Source organism: Somniosus microcephalus, chromosome 8 (assembly GCF_052327205.1).
Source record: "Somniosus microcephalus isolate GS21.2 chromosome 8, FLI_Smic_1.0, whole genome shotgun sequence".
NCBI lineage: Eukaryota > Metazoa > Chordata > Chondrichthyes > Squaliformes > Somniosidae > Somniosus > Somniosus microcephalus.
This window is the reverse complement of record NC_140994.1, coordinates 156,080,321-156,105,434: the sequence shown is the minus strand read 5'-3', so window position 1 is coordinate 156,105,434 and position 25,114 is coordinate 156,080,321. Positions and strand designations below refer to the sequence as shown.

At 44.7% G+C, this 25,114-nt stretch overlaps 1 protein-coding gene across 1 annotated transcript in view; it reads right to left on the bottom strand.

Moving 5' to 3' along the window:
* Positions 1-25,114, bottom strand: part of LOC147113877 (uncharacterized) — a 73,269-nt gene that overhangs the window by 25,869 nt on the left and 22,286 nt on the right. Inside the window, exon 4 of the mRNA XM_085996171.1 lies at positions 6,832-6,929. Coding sequence (XP_085852297.1) covers positions 6,832-6,929 — 98 coding nt within the window. The remainder of the gene's footprint in view (positions 1-6,831; positions 6,930-25,114) is intronic.

Below are 25,114 nucleotides of genomic sequence, written 5' to 3'. Positions count from 1 at the left end.
GGGGATGTTGGCCTGAGCGAGAACACTGACGTTGGGGGGGAGGTTCCTAGAGAGCAAATAATAAAAATGACAGCAGAGAAGGTCATAGAGTTAGGTAGCAGTGGGGAAATTAAAAACCAGAGCGTGTCAGGAAGGGGCAGAAGGTATAGAGTAAAAGGTAAAGTAATAAAAAGGGCAAAAGCAGGAATTAAGTGTCACAAAACATATTTGAAAGTTCTCTATCTGAATGCACGTAGCATTTGTAACAAAATAGATGAGTTAATGGCACAAATAACTACATATGGGTATGATCTTGTGGCCATTACAGAAACATGGCTGCAGGGTGACAATGCCTGGGAATTAAACATACCATGTTATTTAACGATCAGGAAGGACAGGCAGGAAGGAAGGGGAGGTGGGGTGGCTATGTTAATAAAGGAAGGAATCACTGTAATACAGAGAAATGATATTGGGTCAAAAGATCAGGATAATGAAACAGTTTGGGTGGAGGTAAGGAATAATAAGGGGAAAAAAACACTAGTGGGCGTAGTCTATAGGCCTCTGAACAGTTGCAACTCTGTTGGACGGAGTATCAATCAGGAAATAGTTGTGGCTTGTAATAAGGGAGCATCTATAATTATGGGGGATTTTAACTATCATATTAATTGGACAAATCAAATTGGGCAGGGCTGCCTTGAGGATGAGTTCATTGAGTGTATTAGGGATGGGTTTCTTGAGCAGTATGTAACTGAACTGACTAGGGGGCAAGCAACCTTAGATCTGGTCCTGTGTAATGAGACAGGATTAATTAAAAATGTCCTAGTAAAGGATCCCCTTGGAATGAGTGACCATAACATGGTTGAATTCCATATTCAATTAGAGGGTGAGAAAGTTGGATCTCAAACAAGCGTGCTAAGCTTGAATAAAGGAGACTATGAAGGTATGAGAGCGGAATTGAGTAGAGTGGATTGGGAAAATAGATTAAAGGGTAAGACGATACATGATCAGTGGTGTACATTTAAGGAGTTATTTTACAACTTCCAAGAAATATATATTCCACTGAGAAGAAAAGGGTATAAAAGAAAAGACAGCCATCCGTGGCTAAGTAAAGAAATTAAGGATAGTATTCGACTAAAAACAAGGGCATATAAGGTAGCCAAATCTAGTGGGAGGATAGAGGATTGGGAAAACTTTAAAAGGCAGCAAAAAATAACAAAAAGATTGATTAAGAAAGGGAAGATAGATTATGAAAGTAAATTAGCAAAAAATATAAAAACAGATAGTAAGAGTTATTATAGTTATATAAAAAGAAAAAGGGTGGCTAAAGTAAATGTTGGTCCCTTAGAGGATGAGACCAGGAAATTAATGGTGGGAAATATGGAGATGGCAAAAACACTGAATGAATATTTTGTATCAGTCTTTACAGTAGAGGACACTAAGAATATCCCAACACTGAACAAACAGGGGGCTATAGGGGGGAGGAGCTAAACACAATCAAAATCACTAAGGAAGTGGTACTCGGTAAAATAATGGGACTCAAGGCGGATAAATCACCTGGACCCGATGGCTTACATCCTAGGGTCTTGAGGGAAGTGGCGGTAGGGATTGTGGATGCATTGGTAATAATTTTCCAAAACTCCCTGGACTCAGCAAAGGTCCCGGCAGACTGGAAAACTGCTAATGTAACGCTCTTATTTAAAAAGGGCAGTAGACAGAAGGCTGGAAACTATAGACCGGTTAGCCTAACATCTGTGTTAGGTAAAATATTGGAGTCCATTATTAAGGAGACAGTAACAGGACATTTGGATAATCATAATTTAATAGGACAAAGTCAGCATGGTTTTATGAAGGGGAAGTCATGTTTGACAAATTTGCTGGAGTTCTTTGAGGAAGTAACATATAGGGTGGATAAAGGGGAACCAGTGGACGTAGTGTATTTAGACTTCCAAAAGGCATTTGACAAGGTGCCACACTAATGATTATTGCTTAAGATAAAAAATCACGGGATTGGGGGTAATATTCTGGCAAGGATAGAGGCTTAGCTATCTAACAGAAGGCAGAGAGTTGGGATAAATGGTTCATTCTCAGACTGGCAATCAGTAACTAGTGGTGTTCCACAGGGGTCAGTGCTGGGTCCCCAACTCTTTAAAATCTATATTAACGATTTGGAGGAGGGGACCGAGTGTAACATATCAAAGTTTGCAGATGATACTAAGATGGGAGGGAAAGTAGAGAGTGAGGAGGACATAAAAAACCTGCAAGGGGACATAGACAGGCTAAATAAGTGGGCAGAGATTTGGCAGATGGAATACAATACTGGAAAGTGTGAGGTTATGCACTTTGGCAGGAAAAACCGTAGAGCAAGTTATTATCTTAATGGCAAGAAACTGGAAAGTACTGAAGTACAAAGGGATCTGCGGGTCCTGGTGCACGAAACTCAAAAGGTTAGTATGCAGGTGCAGCAAGTGATTAAGAAGGCCAATGGAATGTTGGCTTTCATTGCTAGGGGGATAGAATATAAAAATAGGGAGGTATTGCTTCAGTTGTACAAGATATTGGTGAAACCCCACCTGGAATACTGCATACAGTTTTGGTGTCCATACTTAAGAAAAGACATACTTGCTCTCGAGTCAGTACAAAGAAGGTTCACTCGGTTAATCCCGGGGATGAGGGGATGGACATATGAGGAGAGGTTGAGTAGATTGGGACTCTACTCATTGGAGTTCAGAAGAATGAGAGGCGACCTTATTGAAACATATAAGATTGTGAAGGGGTTGGATCGGGTGGATGCGGGAAGGATGTTCCCGATGATGGGTGAAACTAGAACTAGGGGGTATAGTCTTAGAATAAGGGGCTGCTCTTTCAAAACTGAGATGAGGAGGAACTACTTCACTCAGAGGGTGGTGGGTCCATGGAATATGCTGCCCCAAAAAGCTGTAGAAGCTACATCATTACATAAATTTAAAACAGAAATAGACAGTTTCCTAGAAGTAAAGGGAATAAAGGGTTATGGGGAGCGGGCAGGAATTTGGACATGAGTCTAGGTTCGGATCGGTCATGGCCCTGTGGGTAGCGGAGCGGGCCCAGGGGCCGTGTAGCCTGATGCTGCTCCTATTTCATGTGTCTAATTCTGTTAGATTCAGGAGATGGTTCTGTGATAGTAGATTGGTGGTTAGGATCAGATCAGCCATGATCTTATTGAATGGCGGAGCAGGCTCGAGGGGCCGATTGGCCTACTCCTGCTCCTATTTCTTATGTTCTTATGTAGTGCACCTATCCTGCCAATGGATTTGCAGAATCTTGCGGAGGCAGCATTGGTGGTACCTCTCCAGTGCTTTGAGGTGCCTGCTGTGCATGGTCCATGTCTCTGAGGCATACTGGAGGGCGGGTATCACTACTGCTCTGAAGCCTTCTTTGGCCAGGAGAATGTACAGGATCCCTACTACAAGAGCATCCCATCTTAGGAGTAGAAGAAAAATGACATGCTTAACCATACCGCCCTGCAGTATTTACCTCCTGTCAGTGAATATAATGCCACCTTGGAGCAGTCGTGATCCCAAACCAAACTAGCCTTTTGCTGATGGTTTATGTTGCAGGAATGCAAAAGTAGTAGGAACAAAGAAAGGAAAAATAGGCACATAGGAATCTAATTTTGTGTTAACTAACAAAACAACTTGAATTTGTATCTCTCTCCCCATGTTGGAATGACGTCATGAGCATTATACAGATTGGAGAATTAAATGGAAACTGAGTGGGAGAAAAAAGGAAAGATTAGCAGTCATAATATAAAAAAAAAAATCCTACATGCTGGTAATATGATTTGCTATAGAAATTGATGAGTTTAACTTTGTTCCAGGAAAGAAAAGGATTAGGAGCAGAAAAGATCACTGTTTTGTCCATAATATTTCTAATCTTCTCATGTCTCAAGAGGGCCAAAAGGGACACATCACAATGTCTATTTCGTTTCCTTTCAGTAGAGAATTCCATGGTTCAGATCAATAAGAACATGCTGCCTTTTATTGAGATATAGACATGTCGCTATCCCTTGGGCCCTCTGTGTCTCAAGATCACATTGATCTCTGGGATTATGTAAATTAAAAATGAAGGAGCACTGTTAAGCTTCTTTTGTTGAGCATGCTGCTTTCTGTGATTTCAGTTCAACAGTGTGTTACTGAGCTTTGATATTGACTTTACTTCACAATATTCTCTCTGGTGAATACTTTACAGCAAAGGAGGTTTTTTTTTAAATCAAGGCACTAATTAAAGATATAATACTAGATCCATTTGAAAGTTTATACTTTTTTAGCGAAGCTCAAGAAGGGACAAAAGGTTAAAGCATAGTGTTCAAAACTTTGAAGATTTGTGAGCGCTGTAATTTTTGGCCACATGCTTTAGATATTTCTAATGATATATGGCAATTTCTTTATTTTACATCATGCAGCAAGCGGTCATTTTTATTTAAATGAATGTTTTGTTATGCTTTTAATTGGAGAATTAGTTCATTTTTAACTAAGAAATTTAATGAAAGTTTTACCACTTTGAACCTGAAAGAACAATCTTATAATTGCTACTACAATAACTTGGACTTGACACTGTTTGGTTTTACAAGATTAAATAGGATATACAGCACAGAAACAGACCATTCGGCCCAACCAGTCCATGCCGGTGTTTATGCTCCACTCGAGCTTCCTCCCATCCTTCCTCATCTAACTCTATTAGCATAATCCTCTATTCCCTTCTTCCTCTTATGCTTATCTAGCCTCCCCTTAAATGCATCTATACTAATCGCCTCAGTCACTTCCTGTGGTAGCAAGTTCCACCACTCTCTGGGTAAAGAAGCTTCTTCTGAATTCCCTATTGGATTTCTTGGTGACTATCTTATATTGATGGCCTCTAGTTTTGCTCTTCCCCACAAGTGGAAACATTATCTCTGTGTCTACTCTATCAAAACCTTTCATAGTTTTAAAGACCTCTTTTAGGTCACCCCTCAGCCTTCTCTTTACAAGAAAAAAGAGACACAGCCTGGTCATCCTTCCCTGATAGGTATAATCTTGCATTTCTGGTATCATCTTTGTAAATTTTTTTGCTCCCTCTCCAGTGCCTCTATATCATTTTTATAATATGGCAACCAGAACTGTATGCAGTACTCCAAGTGTGGTCTAACCAAGGTTCGATACAAGTTTAACCAACTTCTCTGCTTTTCAATTCACTCTCTCTAGAAATAAATCCTAGTGCTTTGTTAGCTTTTTTTAAGGCCTTTATTAACCTGTGTTGCTACTTTTACTGATTTGTATATTTGTACTTCCAGATCCCTTTGCTCCTCTACCCCATTTAGATTCATATTTTCCAAGTAATATGTGACCTTATTATTCTTACCAATATGTAAAACCTCACACATATCTGTGTTAAAATTAATTTGCCAATTATATGCCCATTCTGTAAGTTTATTAATGTCTTCTTGTAATTTGTTGCAGCCCTCATTAGTGTTGACTATTCCGCCCCCACCCAATTTGGTATCACCAGCAAATTTAGGATTTGTGTTTATTGATTCCAAAGTCTAAGTCATTAATGTATATTGTGAACAACAGTGGTCCCAGCACTGATACTTGTGCGACCCCATTTTCCCCCTTTTGCCACTCTGAATAGATACCCTTCACCCCTGTTGAGCACCATTTTAAATGTTTCCCATTGCTGTTCTACATCATTGTTTGCCAATATTGTTGTCCATTTTATTTTCCAAATGATCTATTCTAAACCCCTTAAAATTTGCTTTTCTCCAAACTATTATCCTGACTTTGTTATGCTAATGTCCTTCTCAATTATTATCTTAAAGCATATTATATCATGGTCACTATTGCCTAGATATTCCCCTACTTTTACTTCTCTTAGCTGCTCTGGTTCATTCCCCATTACTAGATCCAGTAGTGAATCCTCCCTTGCTGGGCTTCTTGCATACTGGGTTAGAAAGGTATCCTGTACACATGTAGGAACTCCATTCCTTTATCCCCTTTACCTAACTCTTCTGGCCAATTAATTACTAGGTAGTTGAAAAATACATTCCTATGGTGCCTGGAGGAGCAGGAGTGTTCCCACAACTCCACAGGAGTTGCAATCACCAACTCCGCCCCCACCCCCCCCAACTGCCCCCCAGGACTTGCCTAAGGGCCATTGCTGGCAACGAAGGTGGCCCAAAATTGGTATCTTCTGTGGGCTGAGCTGCCAGTGAGTGAGGTCCAAGAACTAATTTCTATCCATCTTTGGGCCTCTTGCATCGGGCACATGCTACCTCCACAGTGCCGAGTCTGGGCCCAAAAATGGGCCCAGATCAATCTTTATCCCATTAAGTCCACATTGCCTCCTTGTTTTCAAGCAGTACAACCTTTTGCAGGAATAATTAATTGAGATTTATAGGGGTGATTTTAATCCTACTCACCCGGCTGATACCACACAGGCTAGCAGTTAAAGTCACCTGTGGGACTTGCATGCCAAGGTCCCACTGTCGTCCTGAAGGTTGTGATCTTAACCTGCTCTTCTGAGCAGGCGAGAGAAACACCCACAGGAAGCCGACGGGTCCTTCTTTAAATATGCAGATTGGGCTCTTACATTGTTATCTAACTGTTAATTTAGCAGAGGCCTGAGTGGGAAAGCCCCACCATGCCAAGATAGCAGGAAGGGGAGCTGAGGTGAGGAGCCCCAAAAAAGTAAATGTTCTTCTTTTTTATACTTTCCTTGTGCGACCAGGTGGAACTGAGGTGCCTCTCCGAGCCCCACCAGGGCAGTTTAGGCTTCAGTTGCCCCAGGCCTCTCCTCCCTGATTCTCAGGCCCTCCAGAGTGCCATCCCAACTACTTACCGGAGTGCCTGGGACTGTTCCTTCGGGTTCCCACTGGCAGCCTCCTGTCACTGGCCAGCTGCTGCTTCCTGCTGATTTTGGTGGGAGACTGACTGGGCCTATGTAGATGAGAACAAGGAGTTAAAATCTCTCCGATCTCAAGCTGCCAAGGTTAGGACACTTACCGGCTGCCTCACCGCCCCCGCCCCCCCACCCCCCCGACCGCATGACCGCCAGCCCCAGTTAAAATCGGGGCTTATGTGTCTGTTTAGGGCCTTATTGTGATGTCCAAATTGGTTTGTTTTTGAGTTATGTATGTCACCAAACTCAATTTCATGGGCTTCTTTAACTTGGCTTTGCAAAAATATTAAAGGATGATTCTGACACCGCATATGTACAACTTGGTTTAGCAATTACAGTAACAATATGTTCTTTAACACAGCAGAACACAATTCAGAATTTCAGCATTAAAGTTTTATTTGGGTTCAACTTAATACAGCATATCAACAACTTAATGATATGTATCAACGCTTCCTGCTTGTGTATATCTTTAACAATATAAAAACATCGTTGACAGGTAGCAGTTTAAATGCAATATGGAAACAGTTGTATCTTTCTCTAATATGTAGTTTCTGGTCTTTGGGTTCGTCTTCAGACAGTCTTCTGCAGTTTCCTTCCTTCTTGATTTGTCAGCAGTCCTTTTCCAACTTCAGGTAACACCTTGAACATACTGATATATGCTTCTTTTAACTAACACAATCACTGTTGGAATCCTCTCCACTGATTTATGAACACAATCTAAAACTCTCACTTCTTCAGCCTCCCATTGATTTAAAACAGCTAAAAATTACACTAAAGTCTCATCAAGAACCTTGTCTTTTTAGCTTAAGATTTAATATTTTACATTAGACAGTGTGTCCATTAAAGCATCTGCCCAAACAACTTGGCACTTTGTATCATTTACTGTCCATATCCTCCAATAACTTCTGTTTAGGAGAGCACTTTATCATCAACAGTTTGAACAAGGGCAGGCTTTGCCAGAAAAAAAATATTTGTAAAGAAATAAACACGACAGTAATTGACAACAGGTTCCCTGTAAGTTGTCTGCTGAATATAAATTAAATTCCCATGGCTTGACCATTGTGTATACAGGATAAGAACAGGAGTAGACTGTTATGTATTGTGTGTTCTCCTCCCACCTGTGGTGGCGCTGTCACAGCAGATAAATGGTTGGGTGTTCTCTTGGTTAAGTTTAGCTCTCTTTGTTCGGAACTTTCCAGAACTTCCTTTCCTTCCTGAATAAAGCACTTCATGTTTGAATCTCTGAGTTCTGAGTCCTAAATTGTGTCTAGGTAGAAAGGTACCGACACAACAAGTGGCGACGAGGATCGGATGAATCTGCGTTGTGGGAACTTTCTTGTTTTCAACTACAAAACACTCGGAACAGAGATTGCAGCATCACATTAACATTACGGCAGTGAGTAAACAGAAATTTTAATTTGAAACGTGAGATGGCTACTATATTAGGAAACATTGGTGATTTTGATGAAAATGTGGAGCAATGGAGTGCTTATACGGAACTTTTTGACTATTTTGTATTGGCGAATGCGGTGGCAAACGAAAAGGTCGTGGCTACCTTTTTGAGTGTAATGGGGCCAAAGACATTCAATTTACTTCGCAGCCTCGTGCAGCCAGATAAGCCAGGAACTAAAACATATAAGCAACTAGTGGAAATTCTTGGAGCACATTTTTCACCAAAACCTCTGGTTATTGCTGAGAGATTTAGATTTCACAAACGGAATCAAGAGGAGGGAGAATCAGTGACGATGTTTATTGCTGCTTTAAAAAGGTTGTCGGAACACTGCCAGTTCAAGGAGGTGCTGAATGACACCATTAGAGACAGACTTGTGTGTGGTCTGCAAAATGCAGCCACACAGAAGTGCCTTCTTACTGAGGACAACCTTATTCTTGAAAAGGCCATTGAAGTTAGTGTCTCCATGGAGATGGCGGAAAAGGAGGCTCACCAGTTGAGTTCAACAGGGAGAGTTCACAAGGTGTCGTCTGAGCCTAAAGGTGCGCGGAACGGCACATGTTACCATTGTGGGAAAACGGGCCATCACGCTAATGACTGCTGGTGTATGGAGCTGGAATGCCGAAATTGTGGCAAAAAGGGTCACATTGAACGCGCCTGCAGAGGTAAAAAAGGAACAGACAGAGCTGGGAAGCATGAAAACAAAATGTCTGTATTTGGACAAGAGAAGAAAAGGAGTGTTCATTCAGTGCAGTATGATGGAACAATCAAAACAGAGGGGAGCGACACCTCTGAGGAGGAAGAGGTGCACATACTGATGGTAGCAGTTGGTTCAAATGGCTACTGGGTATCACCACTGGTGGAGGGACAATCAGTGCGGATGGAGGTGGGCACAGGCGCGGCTGTGTCCCTTGTTTCAGACACTGTCTACAACAAAATGCTAAAGCATCTTACCCTTCAGCCAACAAACATTGTGCTAAAGACGTATACCGGCGAACCTGTGGCCATGAGAGGCGCCATTGAGGTGACAGTTAAATTGAATGGACAGACTGCGAAACTGCCACTATATGTGGTAAAGGGAAATTACCCATCGCTACTGGGACGTGTGTGGCTAGAGAAAATCACGCTGGACTGGCCTGCAGTCCGCATGATGTCAAAAGGGGAGTCAGGTCTGACTGCAGTGTTAAACAAACATGCAGAACTCTTCAATGGGGAACTTGGGAGCATGAAAAAGATTAGCGTGAGACTGGACATTAAACCTGACAGCAAGTCGAAGTTTCACAAAGCCCGACCTGTACCCTATGCAATTAGGCCAAAAGTTGAGGCTAACTTGGAGGCCTTAGTCGAGAATGGAGTCCTGGAGCCTGTGAGCATGAGCAAATGGGCCACACCCATTGTTCCTGTCCTGAAAAAGGATGGATCTGTTCAAATCTGCGGGGATTTTAAAGTGACTATTAACCCGGTGCTGCTTGTGGAACAGTACCCTCTTCCCCTCATTGATGATCTTTTTACGGGCCTGGCTGGAGGGCAAAAGTTCAGCAAAATAGACTTATGCCAGGCTTATCTACAAATGCATGTCGATGACAAATCAAAGGAGCTGCTGACAATTGTGACACACAAGGGGCTATACAGGTACTGCCGCCTTCCATTTGGAATTACGTCGGCCTCTGCTCTGTTCCAAAGGGCAATGGATCAGATATTGAGTGGACTGCCAGGAGTTCAGTGCTACCTGGACGACATCCTTGTCACTGGGACAAATGAGGAGGATCATCTTCTGAACTTGGATGCGACACTACAACGACTGAAAGAGTACGGACTCAGAGTTCATAAGGACAAATGTGAATTCTTTCAGTCTTCAGTTGAGTACCTGGGGCATGTGATTGACGCTACTGGCCTACATAAGGCGCCGTCAAAGGCCAAGGCGATCGTGGAGGCCCCAGCACCCCAGAATGTGAGCCAGTTACGTTCATTTCTGGGGCTACTTAACTACTATGGGAAGTTTATTCCAGACTTAGCAACATTGCTGAAGCCGTTACATCAGTTGCTATGTCAAGGCAAAACATGGAAATGGACTGAACTGTGCAACGAAGCTTTCGCCCAAGCAAAGAAAGCATTGCTGAAATCGGAGGTCCTGACACACTTCGACCCAAAGCTACCCGTGCAGCTAGCATGTGATGCATCACCATATGGTGTGGGAGCAGTCATATCCCACATCATGCCTTCTGGTGAAGAGAAACCTATCGCCTTCGCATCACGCACCTTGAACAAGGCCGAGAGTAACTATGCACAGATTGAGCGCGAGGCCTTGGGAATCGTTTTTGGAATTCGAAAATTTCATCAGTACCTGTTTGGGAGAAGGTTCACACTCCTGACGGACCACCGTCCATTGACTTCAATCTTCAGGCTCCACACCGGAATTCCATCTCTTGCTGCAAGCAGGATGCAAAGGTAGGCTTTACTGTTGTCAGGACACGCATACAACATCAAATATCGCAAATCAGACTTGCACGGCAACGCAGAGGGTCTCTCGAGGCTACCCTTGCCTGTTACTCCCCCAGAGCCTCATCAGATAGACATCTTCTACTTTAATCAAGTGGAGGGAGCACCTGTCACGGCAGTTCAGGTGCGAAGGTACACCCGCAACAATCCAGTCCTGTCTGAGCTAATGGACGATGTCATTCGAGGGAGAGCTATAGGAGATTCTCCTAGTTTGAAACCTTATGTTTCAAAAAGAAATGAGCTCTCCGTCCAGGCAGGTTGTCTTCTTTGGGGACGCCGTGTCATCATTCCGCCACCTCTGAGGGAACCTATACTGCAAGAACTTCATACAAGCCACAGTGGGATGGTTCAGATGAAGGAAATGGCAAGAAGCTACTTCTGGTGGCCAGGTCCTGATGGAAATATTGAGGAGAAAGCCAAAACATGTTCCCCATGTCAAAGGGTCCGGAATATTCCACAGCTAGCAACCCTACACCCCTGGGATTGGCCTGCAGAAGTGTGGTAGCGAGTACATATGGACTTCGCCGGTCCATTCGAAGAGAAGATGTTTATGGTGGTTGTGGACGCTCGTAGCAAGTGGCCGGAGGTCGCTGTGATGAGGTCTACCATGGCAGAGAAAACAATTGAGAAACTTGGTGAGATGTTCAGCCGTTATGGCTCACCGGAACAACTCGTAAGTGACAACGGTCCACAATTTGTATCACAGGAGTTTGCAACCTTCCTGCATGTGAATGGTGTCCAACACATCAGGTCTGCGCCCTATCATCCCTCTACTAATGGCCTGGCAGAAAGGTTCATGCAAACTTTGAAGCACACCTTGAAGGCATCGCAAGGTCAGGGCTCCATCCACCAACGTCTGAACAGCTTCCTGTTGTCCTACAGGAACGAGCCGCATGCCACAACCAAAACTCTCCCCGCTTTGCTCATGATGAAGAGGCAGTTGCGGACAAGTTTTGACTTACTCAAACCTCCAAGGGCAGAACAGGTTGTCCATTGTCAACAACAAGCTCAAGTTGAAAAGAGAGAGAAAAGAGCCAAGGAGAGACGGTTTCACCCTGGAGAGCACATCCTAGCTCAAAACTACAACACTGGACCGAAATGGGTTCCTGCTATGGTGATCGCGCAGACAGGCCCTGTGTCTTACACGGTTGAGACTGCCGAGGACGTCGTCTGGAGAAGACACACAGATCAACTGTTGCTAGGAGCAGAGACAGCCACAGAGGCTCCAACGGCTGGTTGGCCTGAACTGTTTACGGATGATACCACAAACCAGCATCCTTTGCCACAGTGTTCTTCTCCAACACAGGAAGTCATAGAGACTGTTCCACCTGTGCAAACTCCTGACTTTCGACTGACACAGGCACCTTCTCCATCCAGGCCTGTGTCAATGCCTACTGCTGTGGAAGCGAGCGATGACCGCTGGTATCCTGTCAGGGAGCAGCGGCCTCCAAGATGCTTGGATCTGTAGGCTTAGTGACTTACCCACAAGACTGGGGCAGAATAAACCCCAGGGTAAAGCCAGGGTTTGAGGCAGTCTACCTCTACCCTTGGTTAGTGAGTGCATTGAAAGTAACTTACCTGTTGAGGAATAATGTGGACCGTTCATTTAAGAGTGGAGGAATATGTTATGTATTGTGTGTTCTCCTCCCACCTGTGGTGGCGCTGTCACAGCAGATAAATGGTTGGATGTTCTCTTGGTTAAGTTTAGCTCTCTTTGTTCGGAACTTTCCAGAACTTTGTTTCCTTCCTGAATAAAGCACTTCATGTTTGAATCTCTGAGTTCTGAGTCCTAAATTGTGTCTAGGTAGAAAGGTACCGACACAACATAGACTTAACCAAACACATACCTGAACAATTCTACACACCTGACCCCAGATCAAAATTCGTTGGGTGGTAGGGGTGGGGAGGGGTGGGGGGGAGGAGGGGGCAGGTGGCGGGCATGTGAATGGGAGTGGGTGTAAAATCCAGGTGAAGAACTTCAAGTACACTAATAGCCCGGGCACACCACTTGGCTGGTGTGGGTAGGCACTAGTATGGATGTGGCATTTTCATAAGGCATACTGTTGTGCATGGATTTGGACTACAGAGTCAAATACATTTTCAGCAGAACTATTGGGCCAGAAATTCGTGACCAAAGGCGTGAGTACGGTCGGGGTACTCATGCATCTGGCCGTTGGAAATGCCGGCGTTCAGCATGAACAGCGCATGCGGGGAACGCCGGCATTTCCAGACCTCGGAACGAAGGGGTTCATAGGCACAGCGCGTGCGACTGCACAGGCAGCGCTTGCGCAGTGAACTTCGTAGATTTCATTCATGGATTCAGTGAGGGTAAGTCCTTACAAGTTACACTTGAAAAAAGCAGGTGTAAAGTTGTTCCAAGGCTGCGGAGGAAGATATATTTTATCGTGGAGCTTCTGAAAGGCAATATTTTTGTTTGGGAAAGGGAGGGAAGTTATTATAAGAAATTTTAAGTAAGTTTTAAAGTTTAAATTTTTTTTTTAAACGGGTTTTCAGAACGGTAGGTAGAAGGAGCAATTGTGGCTGTGTGAATGGAATGTGAAAATGAGTGTTCTAAAATGAGTAATGTAACATTTCCAGCACTTTTAAGAAAGAAACTTTTCATCAGTAATAAGTAATTGTATGTCCGCATATATTCCTTTACGTATATGTATGTATGTTTTATATTCCTTTACTAATGTGTATGAATGTATGTTTTTAATTATGATTTTCCAATAAGTTACTTTCTCTGAAAGTCATAATTAAATAATACATTCATACACATAAGTAAAGGAATATATACATAACACGCAAAGGAATATATACAGACATACATACTTTCAGAAGCTCCACGATAAGAAATATCTTCCTCCGCAGCCTCTGGAGCAACTGTACCCATGCTTTTTTCATGTGTAAGTTGTAAGGACTTGACCTCACTGAAATCATGAATGAAAGCGGCGAATTTTACTGCGCACGCGTTCTGCCTCTGAACCCCTTCGTTCAGAGGACAGGAAATGCCGGTTTTCCCCGCATGCGCTGTGCATGCTGAAAACCGGCATTTCCTCCGGCCAGACGCGTAAGCACCCTAACCGTACTCGCACATTTGGAAGGGAATTACTGGGCCAACATTTTACATGTAAAAAAAATGAAAAATTTAACAATTGCACGATTTGCCCCCTCGCATCTGCGACTGAGGGTCCAAGGAGGTGCATTGCGCAAGAGGTCATCGTCGTACATATCCTCACACTGTTCCCTTTGGGGAACTGTATGAAGTGGTGGAAGGATTTATGGCTGTGATTAACGCTCATTCCGTGACCGTAACCATCTTTGAACCAGCCATTAGGGTGGTTAGTCCTATGGCGTGAGGGTTTTACGGGCTCCCACAACCCATCTGAGGCGGGGGGGGCCACCCACACCCACGGACGCAAGTATCCCGCTGGATGTCCACCCAGAATTTATAGTTGGAGCTCCGACTCCACTTGCCGGGACTGTCTGGAGTGGGGTTCGAAACCCTACTCCTTCTGGCCCAGCGGCGGGGATGCTTACTGCTACGCAAAAGGCCCACTCCGCACAAAAGGTGACACCCATACATTTCCTGCGCCTTTTCCCTCCCCGTGACTGGAACCCTATGCTGCCACTTGAAAGACCAAGCTATCATCTGCCCTTTTTGCAGCGCCTTTGACTTCTCATTACCAATGATGAGCAGGCGCTGCGCCTCCACTTCCTTGAGGAGATTGCTGAGGTCATCATCAGTTCAATTGTGAGTTCTTTTAATGCCGTGAATTGTGCTCATTCCAGCCATTTCACGTTGCTAATCAGATTGGGCCTTTGGCATAGCGGTAGGATCCCCGCCGCTGGGCCAGATCAGGGTAGGGTTTCGAACCCCGCTCCAGACAGTCCCGGCAAGTGGAGTCGGAGCTCCGGCTCTAAAATCTGGGTTGACATCCAGTGGGATATTTGCGTCCGTGGTTGTGGGTGGCCCCCCCTCCTTGTATAGCTTGTGGGAGCCCGTAAAACCCTCCCGCCATAGGACTAACCGCCCTAATGGCTGGTTCAAAGATGGTTACGGTCACGGAATGAGCGTTAATCATGGCCATAAATCCTTCCACCACTTCATACAGTTCCCCAAAGGGAACAGTGTGAAGACACGTATGACGACGACATTGCTAAATAAATACATGGAATTAAAAAAATTCTTTTAGGGCTTTTAAAAGTCTTTAAATTGCTTTAATTCTGTTTAAAACTACTTCAGATTCTTCAAAATAATGTAAACGTTTTTAAAATTTTATAAAAGTTCACAAAACATTCATAAAATAGCAGATAACTTACTTTCCCTGCAGCTGTGTAACTACAAAGTCCTCTGCAGCTGCTTGGAGAGATTGGGGGCGTGTCCTACTACAATGAGACCTTAAGGGGCGTGTCTCACTTGCACTGCACGCTCCAGGCTTCGCGCTGGCTGCACTCCTGGGCGGCGTGACGTCATACGCTGCCCGGGATTCTTCTTTTTGAAACACCAATTCCAGGCGTCCCTGGAGGTGATCGGCAGGAGCATCGGGTAAGTGCATATACGGGGCTTGCACGCGCGGCAAGCCCCGTTCACGAATTTCTGGCCCATTATGTTGAGCTAGGCCTTCTTGAAGATTCCCGCTTTTCTATATTGCTGCTCTTCAGTGATTCTTGACCTGACTATCCCAACCCCTTATCCCTGTAGTCTATCTAAAATTAATTGGTAGCCTCATTAATCAATTCTGTCTTAGAAGAAAGAAAAGGTGTTCCATTATGGTGTCAAGAAAAAAATAAAATAAATGGAACGTCTCAGTATGCAGGTGAGCTAGGGAAGGGGAAATAGGCCACTTTATGATAATTATATTCTATCCAAATATATTTTTAGCATCACATGCACATCACTGTAATGGAAAAATCAGAACTTTAAACTCAAGTATAGACCTTGCAATTATATTTTTAATTGCCAACAGGAATGACACCTATGTAGATTTATAGTCGCATAGTGGATTTGTGTCTTATAAACCCCAGTCTAACCTGGGGAGCTGACATAATGCCCTAGACAACATTGCAGTTCATGAAACATGTCAATGGCATTATTTATGTATCTTCACTGATATTCATCTGTTATAATTTGGGCCTTTTCCAAATACTTTTAGGTTGTGCTTAATGCAAAAGTTTGTTTCTATGGGTCAGTCTATGGTCTAAAATTTTAGCTAATGCTAAAATTTGGGATAGTGTTGTAACAAGTCTGTAGCCTCCTACTTTTGGGTTATTAACTGGAAATAATACAGCTAATCTACTCCAGATCTCTCTGAACTGACAGGGATCACCTTGCTGCTGGAACAGGTAGTTCATGCTAAAAATGATCAAATAGGTTTATTAAAAAGTAAGATTATACAGAAGCAAGAATTCATCAGCAGATTAAAAGCAGTGTGAAGTTGACCAAAAATAAAACGGGAAAAGCATTCATATTCATCCCATGATTCAGCTTGCTTCTGCCAGAAACCAGAACAGGCACAATTACAGGAGATGGCTTGCATATCATGCTGACTGGCAGTAACATTTTGTGTCTGCTTTAAACAAAAGATTCAAATGATGACACTGTGTGCACTTGGCTGATGGTTCTGTCATTAGAGGTAACAATGGTGTCTCCTCTCCAGTGACAATTGTATATGTCAACATATCACAATCTGAGGTGTCTGGCCAACCAATCTGGATCGAATGAGGAATGGTTTTCAGTCAAAGACATAACGGAAGGCAGACTGACTTCCCCTGCACTTAAGTGTGAAAATCAGAGTTTGTGTATTCTCTCATTCACAAAGACAGTCGAAATCTCTCCGAGATAGCAGCCCTCGCAGCTGTTTTTAAATTATTGCAGTACTAGGCATAGGGACAAATTATTGTAAACAAATACAATACGGAGATTCTTATGATTGGGAACAGGATGGATCCTCAGATGTATCACAGATTTGACTCCTCAAATAGTTAGAGAGCATTTCTTCATGTATGAGCCTAAAAAGTGAAGATTGGAAGACTCATTTGATGGTAAATATTCTCCATCATGAAGCCTCAGTGGCTGACCCACCATCACACACACACACCACCCACATCACCCCACTCACGCACAGCACAAACACACACAATGATTTTTCTCTCAAGCCCAGGGATGTTGTGGCCAATTGTGATTTCCATAGTGATATCCCAGCTGAGATCACCTAATGACATAAATTGGGGATTGAAATTGGCATCTTTCTGGTGTGTATGGCAATGCATTTGCCCGCTTAGCCAGTAGGGGAGCTAACATGTTACAAAAAGTGGTGAATATTCTTTTGGTTAAATATAGGTGTGTATGTTTATATTTACTTATTACCTTCTGGAAGACCTGATTGAAAAAGCAACCTATCGTAAGCAGACAACTCCTCTGAAGCCTGACATTTAAATAAATAGGATCTCTATCTGGATTAATCAGCCAGTTGCTAACATGATTACAATGACTGATAACGATGACACAAGGAGTCAGCCCTAGAAGCTGCATCCACAAATGTTATAATTACCAATTACAATAGCTATCTTGGAAAAGGATAAAGCTTCATTTCAGTTATGTATCGCTTGTCTTCAATAACATCTCCCCTGAAAATTAGAACTTTTTTTTAATGTATGTGGCTGAAACAGTAACAATCATGGTTATAACCAGGTAAAATATATAAAAAACAATTGCTGTACACAAGATTGCATGGTAACATGTAATAAGCCTTATCTAGCAAGTTCAATGGTGGTTGGAAAGCGATCTTCACAATCCAGATTGCAAGGGCAGGATTTTCATTGGGCTGTGGAGGCGGGATTGGAAGCGTGTGGGGAAATTGCAAAAACTGGCGTGGGGGCCCAACCCCAACTCCATCCCGCCTCCAAGCAATTTTCATTAATTCGTGTCTAATGGTCCCGTCTCCGACCCGCCTCCAAGAGGTGGGATAGGCCGTTAAGGCCCTTAACAAGCACTAAATTGCCTCTATAATGCCATTTTTTTAAGCTTTAAGTTCCTCGGAGTCCACATCACGGAAGACCTCTCCTGGTCCCTCAACACCTCCTCTCTGGTGAAGAAGGCCCAGCAGCGCCTATATTTCTTGAGGAGGCTGAAGGGATGTAATCTGTCACCCCCGATCCTCTCTAACTTCTACCGCTGCACTATAGAGAGCATCCTGACAAACTGTATCACGGTATGGTACGGCAGCTGTAGCTCCCATGACCGGAAAGCCCTGCAGCGGGTAGTCAAAACTGCCCAATGCATTACCGGCACCCGGCTACCGACCATAGAACATATATATCAGAAACGCTGCCTACGGAGGGCACGGTCCATCATCAAAGACCCTACCCACCCCAGCCACAGTCTGTTCGCCCTCCTACCATCTGGAAGACGCTACAGATGCATTCGCACCCGTACGACCAGATTTAGGAACAGCTTCTTTCCCAGGGCTGTCATCCTACTGAACTCCACAAATAAACACTAAAGCCTGCACATCTGCCGATGCACTTTATTATGGTCATATTTATGCTAATATATATGTACAAATGTATGTTGAAATGTTTAAGTGTCCTAATCCAAATTGTACACTCTCGGGAGCCGCAAGCCTACATTTCGTTGTACTGCACTTGTGCACTAATAATGACAATAAAAGTTGATTTGATTTGATTTGATTTTTTTGAAAGGCCTTAGCGATTTTAACCCTTTTCCCACGTGCAACATGCCTGTTCTGAAACACGAAGGTGAAACCTGGCGGAAGCACAATTGGATTGCTGACTATCAGCTGCAGCTCAACCATTAAAGAGGAGATTTGATCAGCCATCATTTGCAGGTGGCAGGACTTTGTAGTCTCAGGAAATAACAACAGAAAATGCTGGAAAAACTCAGCAGGTCAGGCAACATCCGTGGAGAGAAATTTGAGTTGATGTTTCGGGTCGAACCCTTCTTCAAAACTGGAAAGAAAAGAAAATAGATCGAAGGCAGGGCTGCGATCGGACAAAAGAAGTGAAAGAAACAAAAGATCTAAACGAGACAATAAAAGGTATACGAAGCTAGATGAGATGGTAATAGGCTGAGATTAGGTGTGAAGTGTACTGGCAGGGCAAGAGATAGCTGCCAGGTGTGAGAGACAAACAACAGGAAAGGGGGGGGGAAGGAGTGGAAAAACTACAAGAAAAAATGTAATAGGGGCCGAGGTTATGATCTGAAATTGTTGAACTCGATATTGAGTCCGTCTCCATCTCTGGGGATAGGTTATCGACCAATATTCACTACAAGCCCACTGACTCCCACAGCTACCTGGACTACACTTCCTCCCACCCGGCTTCCTGTAAGGACTCTATTTCATTCTCCCAGTTTCTCCGTCTCCGCCTTATCTGCTCCGACGATGCTACCTTCCACACCAGTGCTTCAGACATGTCTTCCTTTTTCCGCAACCGAGGGCTCCCCTCTACCGTGGTTGACACTGCCCTCGACCATGTCAGTTCTATCTCCCGCACTTCTGCCCTCACCCCTGCTCCTCCCTCCCGGAACCACGATAGGGTTCCCCTTGTCCTCACCTTTCACCCCACCAGCCTCCACATTTAACGGATCATCCTCCGGCATTTCCGCTACCTCCAAAGTGATCCCACCACCAAACGTATCTTCCCCTCCCCTCCCCTTTCAGCATTCCGTAGGGGCCACTCCCTCCGAGACACCCTAGTCCACTCCTCTATCACCCCAAACAGCCCTTCCCCTTCACCTGGCACCTTCCCGTGCAAGCGGAGGAGATGTAACACCTGCCCCTATACCTCCCCCCTTCCCACTGTCGAGGGCCCCAAACACCCCTTCCAGGTGAAACAGCGATTTACTTGTAATTCTCGCAATCTAGTATACTGCATTCGCTGCTCACGATGCGGTCTCCTCTACATTGGGGAGACCAAATGCAGATTGGGTGACCGCTTTGCAGAACACCTCCGTTCAGTCCGTAAGGGTGACCCCGAGCTTCCGGTCGCCTGTCATTTTAATTCACCGCTCCATTCCCACTTGGACCTCACCGTCCTTGGCCTCTTGTATTGTTCCACGGAAGCTCAACATAAACTCAAGGAACAGCAGCTCATCTTCCGATTAGGCACTCTGCAGCCTTCCGGACTTAATATCGAGTTCAACAATTTCAGATCATAACCTCGGCCCCTATTACATTTTTTCTTGTAGTTTTTCCACTCCTTTCCTCCCCCCCATTTCCTTTTGTTTCTCTCTCACACCTAGCAGCTATCTCTTGCCCTGCCAGTACACTTCACACCTAATCTCAGCCTATTACCATCTCATCTAGCTTCGTATACCTTTTATTGTCTCATTTATTTCTTTTGTTTCTTTCACTTCTTTTGTCCGATCGTAGCCCTGCCTTCGATCTATTTTCTTTTCTTTCCAGTTTTGAAGAAGGGTTCGACCCGAAACGTCAACTCAAATTTCTCTCCACGGATGTTGCCTGACCTGCTGAGTTTTTCCAGCATTTTCTGTTGTTATATCGGATTTCCAACATCTGCAGTATTTTGCTATCGTACTTTGTAGTCTCAGGTCTGGGGAAACTTTTAGAAGGCATAACCACAGCTGTGGAAGTTTGGAGCCTGATACCCATCTCCAGTGTGACCTCCTGGGAAACCCCTCTCGCCACCTTCACTGAGCGCTTCCTCAACTGAGGCATATTCCAGAAGCATGGGAACCATTTATTTCCTTCCCTTCTGGACATTAGATGAGGATGAACACTAGCTGCGGCAGCAGCAGAACCAGGAACAATAGCAGCATCAACAGCAGCAGCAGCAGCAACAGCTGGAGCGCCAAGCTGCTGCTCACCCACCTGAAGATGCACAGGCCAGAAGGGGCCAGTGCATGGAAGCCCGTTGGTGCAAGAGCTACCTCCCAAACAGGGTCTACAGACACAGGGTCAGCTACCTCAACATGTCTGAGCAGCAGTGCCAATGGCGGCTCCGATTTTCACCAGAGGTAATAGGTGACATCTGCACAATGCTGCAACAAGACCTGTAGGCCAGAGGACCAGGTGGACAACCCTTACCAGTGGCCATCAAAGTCACCACCGTGCTCAACTTTTTTGCCTCAGGCTCATTCCAGGGATCAGCAGCAGACATCAGCGGCATCTCCCAGGCGGCCGCACATACTTGCATCACACAGCTAACCGATGCCCTCTTTGCCATCGCGCACAATCACATCCGTTTCACCAAGGATCAAACAAGTGTCACGGCGTGTGCGGTTGGATTAGCTAATCTGGCAGGCTTTCCAAGGGTGCAGGGCTTTGTTGACTGCACACATGTCGCCCTTAAGGCACCCCATCACAATCCAGGTATTTTTGTCAACCACAAGGGCTTCCACTCCCTTAACGTTCAGCTGGTGTGTGACCACAAGAAGGAAATTTTGCATGTTTCTGCCAAGTACCCTGGCAGTTGCCATGACTCCTTCATACTGCGCCAGTCTAGTGTGCCTCTGCTATTCAGTCCGCTAGACCAAATTAACAGATGGCTACTTGGAGACAAGGGCTATACCCTGAAGACGTGGCTAATGACACCGTTGAGGAGCACATCCAATGAAGCTGAGGAGAGCTACAACTCCAGCTACATGTCCACCAGAGCCATAATCAAGCAAACCATCGGTTTGCTGAAGATGCGCTTCAGATGCCTGGATAGATCAGCTGGAGTCCTGCAGTACTCAGCAGCCAGGTTCTCCAGAATCATCGTGGTTTGCTGTGCACTTCACAACATGGCACAGCGTTGTGGCTTGCAGATTCCTGAGGACCAAGTGGCTCATCACATATCCTCCTCAGATGAGGAGGAGGAGGAGGAGGAGAGCGAAAACGAACATCTTGCAGAGGCTCATCAACCAGCGGCAGCAGTACGCCAGAACATTGCTGCCCAGGATGCAAGGAACGCACTCATCTTGGCCAAATTTGCTTAGCCTAGCCAATCAAGCACTTTTGCCATGCAGCTTCTTACCTAAGCATCGACAATGGCCAAGAACCAGCGGATTCCTAACAATTTGACCACCATACTGACAATTGCAAGTAATCCTAAGCCCTCAATGTGAAAGTCCATTCGCGAAATGACACACGCCACAACTACAGCAGTAGCCATCAGATTTTTTATTTATATTATTCATCTGATGGCTTTTTCACAGAAAACATCAAATTTCACCCAAGTGACTACCCTTGTGACTATTTGTGCAGTATCTTTCTCTTACGCGTGCTCCTACCTGGTGCTTCCCCTGTGCCTTCAGCAGATGTGGAGGCCCCTTACTCACTTTCCTGCTGCTCCTGTCTCGACACCTTTGATGGGCATCCACTGGGCTTGCGAACTTGTGAGGGCTCGGCAACGGTCTGCTGCTCCTGCGGCTGTGCAGGGGTTGAGACGCCGATCTCAGTTGGGAGTGGACTCTGGTGGGGCTCTGACCGAGGGCTTTGCAGTGGCATGGAAGTGTGAGCGCTTGGAGAGGAGCCCCCACTTCCTTGATGTCTGCCACCAACTTCCCTCTCATGGGTCATGTCCCCCTCAGCGCTTGCAAGTGGCTTGAGAGCACCTTGCTGCACATCAGGGGGGCCATGGGAACCCGTATCTGCACTGGCAGTCCTACTCAGAAGGACTTCCATGAAGGTTTGGTTTCTCTGTTCAATAGATGACCATCGCTCCTCCAGAGATGTCATTCTATTCAGAACACTCACCATGTTTTCTGCACTCTGGCGACTTATCACCTCCATGGAGGTTGCCATGATTTCCATGGTCAAGTGTTCATGTGCCAATGACTCCACAAAGGCTCTGCTCATGTTCGCAATGGACTCCTCCATTCACTCCACACTCGCAGCGACCCTAGAGACAAAACCTGCCAGAGACTCCTGCATCTGTTCCTGGAGTTCCAGCACTGCTGATCTTATGGATGGATGCAGAGGCAGAGGGTCGACATGCAGCTGAGCCGAGCTGGCAGAGTCCTGCACCCTCTGACTAGGACTCGCCACTGCTGTCCCTGTCTCCACAATCTGCTGATGATTACTTGTGAGCTGCGATACACCAGGTGACAACACTACTCTATGTCCTGAAGGTCCCACCGAGGTGTGAGTGTCTGTGCTGGTGCTGGGTGCGCTGAATTCTGCTGACTCTGCACCCTCAGAGGTTGCAGCTTCCTCTGAGGAGTCTTGAGGCTCATGCTGTTCCACCTGGCTAGTGGGGACGGGTGCTTGCGATGGTCCTGTGGGGGAGTAAAGGAAAGAGTCAGAGATGTGAGGCCAATGTTACATGTGTAATGATATCAGCAAATAGTGATGGTATTTGCCTGTTTGATTATTATGCCTTACCAGCATATTTGCCTGTTTGATTATTTATGCCTTACCAGCAGAGGGCATGTGAGAGAGGCAGTTTAGTTTTAGTTTCATTTTAGATGGATCTCTAAGATGGTGTCTCCTGTAATGCTGTTAACTGAGTTGAACATACTTTAGATTAAAAGACATTCTCTTTCATGAATGTGTCATCATTGAATCCACATAGAAAACAATACATGGTGTCAGAAGTGATTGAAAGAGATGAAGAGGAAAAATCTGAAGTTAGCCACTCGACGAGATAGTGGCAAGAATGCTACCCAGTGAAATCAGCTCTCCACATATTAGCAAGCCAAAAGAGAACATCGTTACTTACCATTGGAGAATAGCTAATGAAGTGAAAAATGGAAGGTTTACTCCCACCGGCGAAGCTTCAGTTGACAGGTAATGTGGCTGAAAATTGGAGGAGGTTCAAACAACGTTTGGAGTTGTATTTAGCAGCAATCGGAGCTGACGAGAAAAGTGATAAAATGAAAGCGTCAGTGTTCTTACATGTCATGGGTGATGAAGCGCTGGAGGTGTATAATAACTTCACATTCGCTGCTGATGGAGACAAAATGAAGTTGGATAAAATAATGGAACAGTTTGAGGCCTACTGCATGCCTAAACGTAACGTGACGTTTGAGAGGCACAGATTTTTCATATGTGTACAGAAAACGGGTGAGACTATTGATCAGTATGTGACTGAACTGAGAAACAGAAGCAAAACGTGTGAATTTGGGGGACTGACAGACTCGCTGATAAAAGACAGACTGGTGTGTGGTATTCCAGATAATGGTCTAAGGGAAAGACTGCTAAGAGAGCAAAATCTAGACCTGGGAAAAGCCATAGCACTGTGTAGGGCTACAGAGACTGTGAAGTTGCAGGCAAAGGAGCTGTTCAGTGACAGTAGCTGCAACGTGGATGCAGTGAGAAAGAACGGATACAAACCGTTTAACAAAATGAGCGCCAATGTGAAAAAAGAGGCGTGGCCAGCGAACAAAAATGAAAGGGGCAATCGAAAGTCATGTAGTCGATGCGGTACACAGCATCCACCAAAAAAGTGTCCAGCATATGGTAAAACATACAATAGTTGCAACAAAAACAACCATTATGCCCGTTGCTGTAAGAACCAAGCGCAACAAAGCAAGGTCCATGCAGTAGATGAAAGCGAGATAGAGGAGTTCTATGTGGATGTTGTGTCTGAAAACAAAAAAGAAAAAAGAGACTGGATGTTGACACTAAAAGTGAATGACATACACATTCCATTTAAATTGGATACTGGAGCACAAGTTAATGTGATATCAGAGACTGATTTTATGAAAATTAGACCCAGACCAAAGATACATGGAATAAAAGTGAAAGTGACAGGATACTCAGGTACTAATATACCAGTGAAAGGAAGATGCATTCTCAAAGTGACAAACAAGGACAGAGAGCACACGCTAGCATTAATCGTGGTGCCAAAGGATGTGCAAGCCATACTAGGTTTAAAAGCCTGTGAGAGACTGAACCTGGTAAAGAGAGTCCTCGTTGTGGAAAGCGAAGGAGAGACAGTCTATGATGAACTCATGAAAGAGTACAACGACCTATTTCAGGGTCCAGGCTGCCTTCCAGGAGAACACACGATCAGAGTAGATAAAAGTATGCCAACGGTCATACATACATGCAGAAAAGTTCCGTTTGCTCTTCAAAAGCAACTGAAGGCAGAGTTGGACAGGATGGAAAGCCTGAACGTGATTCAGAAGATAGAGGAGCCAACAGAGTGGGTGAGTTCCCTTGTCGTTGTGGACAAAAAGAATGGAAAGCTCAGAATTTGCCTGGATCCAAGAGATCTAAACAGAGCAATAAAGAGAGAGCACTTCAAGCTTCCTACACGTGAGGAAATCATGTCACAGTTTGCAAATGCAAAGTATTTCAA